This window comes from Triticum aestivum, chromosome 6A (assembly GCF_018294505.1).
Source record: "Triticum aestivum cultivar Chinese Spring chromosome 6A, IWGSC CS RefSeq v2.1, whole genome shotgun sequence".
In the NCBI taxonomy this organism is placed as follows: Eukaryota; Viridiplantae; Streptophyta; class Magnoliopsida; order Poales; family Poaceae; genus Triticum; species Triticum aestivum.
The window spans coordinates 224,460,274-224,466,147 of NC_057809.1; the positions used below are offsets into that span (position 1 = coordinate 224,460,274).

Below are 5,874 nucleotides of genomic sequence, written 5' to 3' on the forward strand. Positions count from 1 at the left end.
AATAAGCTTCTGAGGGCATGACTGGGTCATTTTTTAGGGGCCTAACCGGCGAAAAATGAGCTTCTGAGGGCGTGACTGGGTCGTTTTTTAGACGTCAGTGCCGAAAAAATGGCCTCAGCGGCCTGTTGGGGGCGCGGCTGGAGATGCTCTAAGTATACCGATATTTGATTTTGGAAACGATATTTAATTTTGGAAATAGTTAGCATTAATGTCTCACTACCACATGAAATTACATGGGACTACAATAATACACGAACACTACCTTTTGCTTTCCAAATCTGAATTTTTTTTCGGACACACGAAGTTATTGCCATATTCTCGAAATAGGCTTCTTCCGAATGAAGCAGAGAGAGGAGTACCTACAAAGTGCTGCGAGTTTGATTACTGAACACACAGAATACATCACTAACCTCCAGGTTCAACTTACATGCTATTTTACAAAGGGCTGTAACATACCCGAGTAACAACATATACATGATCCCGTACACATTAGACTCACCCCAGTACGGCGAACTCCAGGATAGCATTGCGGACCATCTACACAACATCTATTTTACAACATCTATTTTTCAGAGGGCTGCAACATACCAGAGTAACCACATATACAGCCCATACACAAAAGACTCGCTCTCGGCACGGCAAGCTCTAGGATAGCATTACGAACTATCTACACAACATCTAGCATGGCGCTCTCCACCACTTACCACTGATAACTACCTATTCAAGACGTGCTGACTTGCTCACCTCCAAACTCACCGTGGCACGGCGACGGTGATTTGGATAGACACGATCTCTTAAGCTTGTTCGCTTCTGTCTTGAGCCTTGAGATCTCCATAGCATTGTTCATCTTCTGTGTGATGGTAGACCGCATGACGTTGCGCATGAGATAGGCATGTAGATCGTGATGATGGACAGCCATAGCCAGCGACCGAACTTGCGTGCCAAGTTCTTGGTCCTTGGTTTCTTTGTGAGCAATCTTCTCCTCCAGCTTTCTCATGGAATCCTGTGGTTCAACGCAACTATTTTTTGCGTGGAGTAAAGTTTCCACGCGTGATCTCAGGTCCTTGACATCAAAACCATCTGCCTCAAGCAAAGCAAGGCCCGTCATCTTCTGCTCGAGTAGTCTACTATCGTCCAGAGCATTCAGCCTGTTTATGCTTTCTGCTAAAATAGCAAAAGAGAGCATCAAACCTAATGCCAGTCCTTCACAGATCTCTTGACCATGCTGCTCGAACTGATGGAAATTTGGTCGCTGTGGTGCTTTCCTGAATATTTCCAGTCCCTCAAGGTGTGCCCACATTGGGGAGGTCTTCACAAATGGAAGATGCTGGCATGCCAAAGCTTCTGAAACCCGGCCATTCGTGTCCATGATACTCTCATGCACAGCTGCTGATACCGACAACAAGGGACAGCAAGAATCATGTGCTTCACCTGTGTAGCCCTCTTGCTCAAGATCATTTCTTCCATTACCTGCTTCTGAACCTGGAAATGGAAGTATCATGGTACAAGTGCTAGTGATAACATAGTGAAAGTGCCTTGGACTTTGCTGTAATCAGTGCGCATTGCTAACTGTTAGGAATCAGAAAGCATACCTCCGGTGTCCTTTCGTGATGTCGGGTCAATACAACTCAGTTCATCCATTTCTGGAAGTGTTTCACACCCAGCAGTCACATCATTAGGCAGTTCTGCCACTGCAAGAAATTTGCTAGTTAGTATTTGCAGTGTATGTTGTACCAATATACGTTAAATAGTCTGAAACTTACTGTCTTCCTCAGTAGCTTTAGCAGGAGCAGTTATCCCTTTCATTGGCTGTATCTAGTATTTACAAATGTAAAGGAAAATAAGAACAAATGATATTTCGAAATTCGAATGGTGTTAGGACTGGTAGATAATTAAGGGGGTGTGTTAAAAGTAACAACTCACAGTTTCAGGGTTCTCCCCTAGAACCACTGTTGTTTGAGAAGAAACACCTTTCTCCATTTGCCTGGACAGTTCAGTCCCAGTTCCAACAGTTGATTGCTTATCCTGACCGCTTAATACATTTTTTGACCCTTCAATGATGCGAAAATCTGAGCCAAGTGATCGCGTTCCTAATAGTGGGCCCTGTGGGACAGGTCTTGGTTCACCAAAACCTTCAAACAGAGAAGCCTGAATCTGTCGATTTTGTGCCATAGAGGGTACGATAATCATCTGAGAAGATGATTGTTCAAGATGACAGCCTGGAGCAAGTGTAGATGAACTCAGAGAGCCAAATGCCACCATTTGTGGCAGTGAAGTAAGGGACAACCCAGATCTCAATGCCACTGCTGCATTTCCTTGCTTATGAATAATTTCATTGTTTTCCTTACGAATGGACAAAACAGGAGAAATTTGTTCTGATGTCACATCTTCATCCTTCAACTTTTTGTCACGACGAGAACCAGGTTTATTACTTACTTTATCCGAGTCATCATAGAAGGCGGGAATTGGCCTTTTTCGAGAAGTTAATCGAGGACCATTACAAGGTTTCTGGAATGGATGCATCTCATGGACATAAGTTTGGAGCGAAGGCTAGCACACAGGGAAAAATAACACATATCAGTACAATATACCATAATCTACAGTCTTCAAGTGCAGATTTGAGGTAACATTGAACAACATCATTGTTTGTTTGGAACCTAGAGCAGGGATAATATTCCAACTACGAATAAATTAACATGCATATTCCAAATTCATTTGTAGCTGCTTCTTGTTTCAAGTGCAGATATGTTTGCCTAAACATACAAGATGCAGATATGGCTATCGTAACAGGACTATTTCTAATTGTCTATCAATTAACTAGGCTTAACGGATTAAAGAACCAACAGATGGAAAGTGTTATTAGCCCTGATCCAAACGGTGCAAAATTAAGGTGGGATAAATGATTTGCAGAAACAAAAAAGGTGGGCTAAGTGAATAACATGTTGCAATAATAGTGATAAAAGGAGCCAAAGAAAGGCAATATTGACAAATTTCTTTGAAATCTGAATGACAAAAACTAAGTATAATATAGTTGTTGAAGTCAACTATAGTTTGTTTGAGCCCACCTGCTCCTTCATAGAATACACACTTAAAAAAATGCTATGAAATACATGCAATGACAGAACTAAATAGCATTATATTTTCTATCAAGGAAAAAAACACTAGAAAAGAAAGACAGAAGACAAAATACGGAATATGCACTATGTGTACCTTTTTCAAGCAGCGTACCCATTTTTTACCATCCCAGTCAAACCGTGGCCGTAGCTGCGTACTTTCCACCGTCAGAACATCCACAGGTTCCACGTCATCCATGTCTGTCTTGGGATTCTTCAAGTTCACTACATACTTCTTGTTGATTTCAGAACCTAAAACCTTCACAATAATAGCAGGCCGCCAGCCACCTTCATGAAGGACCTCAACATGAGATGCAGGAGAAAATCTGTACCTAGAATCCATATTGGTGATGTCGCGTGATGGCCGGATATATTGTGAATCTAGAATCTCAGTGGCCGATTCATCATCCTTCCCAATATGCATGTACTGTACTAGAAAATGTGTAGCACCAATCACTTTAAGAACAGTAGCTGGATTCCAGGATCCACTAAAGTTTCTTGCAAAATGACTCACTTCAACTTGATTCCCCTCACTGAACAAAGGACTTCCCTTGCCCTGTACACAACGAGAGTACTAAACACTTCATTTCCTTCCTTATCATTATCAAGAAAACAATACCTTCTTTAACAGACGTTGAAAGAGAAAGTCAGCTTTTCTCCACACTTTAATGTCAGTTACCATGAAAGTTCTCCACACATATGCGCATTTCAAATGCCAATTTCGAGGACCATGATATTTCAAATATCTCAGTAAGACGTATTCTAGGGATTCATCCTAGAGCCAATTCTAAAATTCAGTTTATAAGCTCGCAGACGCCGCCGCACCAACTGGAATATAAATTCAATACGAGTGCATCTATTCTGAAAACCCTCAATTTTTTAAATTGCACTGCATGTACGGAAAATCAATATTGAGGCACTGACGTTTTTGGCCCTTAAAGTTCTTAAATTTGCATCAACTATTCTGACAAGTCTGGGTAGTGTAAGCATAAGCCATTTTAAGTGAGCCTAATATAATAGTAATGTAGATGTACTCCAGTTTGCTAGACTGCATTAATTGTGACCATGATCATGGATCAGTATGCGAATGCGACCAAGATCAAGTCTTCTCACCTGGATATTGATGCTATGGAATGGCCTTGTCCGAATAAAATAGCATAGTCCAAAATGAAGACAAATATCCAACTCAAAATAAAATAAAAATAAAACAAATAAATGAAAATATATACTCGCTTTAAGTCTCTTATTTCGGTGACAAATTTAAGTCTGTACAGTTCACAATGCAAGTCGCCAAGTTGCTTTATTTATTTGCACGTAACTTTAGTTTTAATTTTTTAGAAAATAGTTAACCCATTCAAGAGAGTTTAGATAATTTAAAGGATGATTATTCATGTTTTAGATTTGATAAACAAAGTGTTGCATGCAACAATCCATTAGGGGGTAACCACAAAAGCAAAGAAAACAATGCATTCGGATTTGAGGACAGAAGCGCAGTGAATATACTCCCAGCACCTGAAAATACTAAAGTGAAATGTTTCTATCCATAATCAACAATCTTAATCCAACAGATGGACGCAAAGATTGTATAGCAGAGGTCAGAGCCTCAGAGGGAGACTCATCCAGCCCACCACTTACCACCTCTGCAGCCGGGACCCACCGCCCACACTGGAACACGCGGTGCGGCCGCAGATCCGTCTCCTCGAACTGCAGCGTCTCCCGCAACGTGGGGAACGTGACCCTGTACGCCCTCCGCCGGCGATCTCCCGTCACCGTTGGCGGGACAACGGCGGCGACTACGCCGGCCCACCACCCGTCGCTGTGGAACGCCTCCACCATCTCGTGAATCACGAACTCCCTTTCCTCGGGCGGCGGCCGCGGCCGCACGTTGGCGGCGGCTGCGGTCTCCCTGAGCGGCTCAGCCTCCTCGCCCAGGAGCGTGGAATAGGACACCGTGTAGCGCCCGTGGCCGCCGTCTGAGAGCAGGTGACTGGCGACGGTGGCCTCGTAGAAGGAGCCGGCGAAACCGGGGTCGTCTCTGCGCACCTCCACCGCCGCGCCGATCGGCATCATGAACGCCTCGTCCTCCGACGACTCGGAGGGATTCGGAGGGCGCCTCTTGGGACGGCCGCGCCCCATGGGAGCTAGCGAGCTGCTTTGGAGCTCGTGGGTTCTTGGGAGTGTGCGACGGTCTGAGGGAGGGAGAAGGCTGGCGGAGGCGACGATGGGGGAGGGTGCCTTTTGTGCTGGGTGGTGAGAGCAACTCGACTTCCGAGGTGTGGTGTGGGGATGGAACAGTTGGTGCGACTGACGCGTGGCTACTCTGGCGGGGCGACGGAAGTACTACTCGACTAGTCGGGAGAGCCAGGTATGCAGGTATGTGGTTAAGGCCAACTCCACCGCGTGAACTTATCCTGTTTGACCCGTTCGTTTGAGGTAAAATGGACAATAGAGGCGGCCCAACGCGCGACGGCCTGGATCCATTTTGTTTGTTCGTGTCCGAGCCGACCCATTTCGAGCGCAAACTTGCGCCGGGTTTAGGTCGCGACGGACACCAAATGGACGCGCGCCTCGTCCGCGTCAGGGCCGCGTGGCAGGCGGTCACCTACCTTCCATCCGCCCACATCAATGCTCATGAGCGGGCGGCCCCACCTGTCATCCGCACGTCGAACGGTCGTCGTCCTTCTTTAAGTGGGAAGCGTGGACGGGTCGTCGTCCACACTGCCCCACGCCACCCCGCAGCCTCCTCGAAACCCGACAGCGC

At 45.4% G+C, this 5,874-nt stretch overlaps 1 protein-coding gene across 2 annotated transcripts; it reads right to left on the reverse strand.

The window, feature by feature from the left end:
• Positions 1-345: 345 nt before the first annotated feature.
• Positions 346-5,405, reverse strand: LOC123127327 (DUF724 domain-containing protein 3). Of its 2 annotated transcripts, XM_044546977.1 has the most exons (7): positions 4,749-5,405; positions 3,211-3,669; positions 2,437-2,550; positions 1,924-2,343; positions 1,764-1,815; positions 1,593-1,691; positions 346-1,482 (listed from the first exon to the last, which is right to left on the reverse strand). In XM_044546977.1, the coding sequence occupies exons 1-7, from the start codon at positions 5,247-5,249 to the stop codon at positions 722-724; spliced, it is 2,406 nt and encodes an 801-aa protein (XP_044402912.1). In that variant the 5' UTR covers positions 5,250-5,405; the 3' UTR covers positions 346-721. The 2 variants fall into 2 exon arrangements, with proteins under 2 accessions (XP_044402912.1, XP_044402911.1); XM_044546976.1 differs by having other exon boundaries at positions 347-1,482; positions 1,924-2,550.
• Positions 5,406-5,874: the final 469 nt, after the last annotated feature.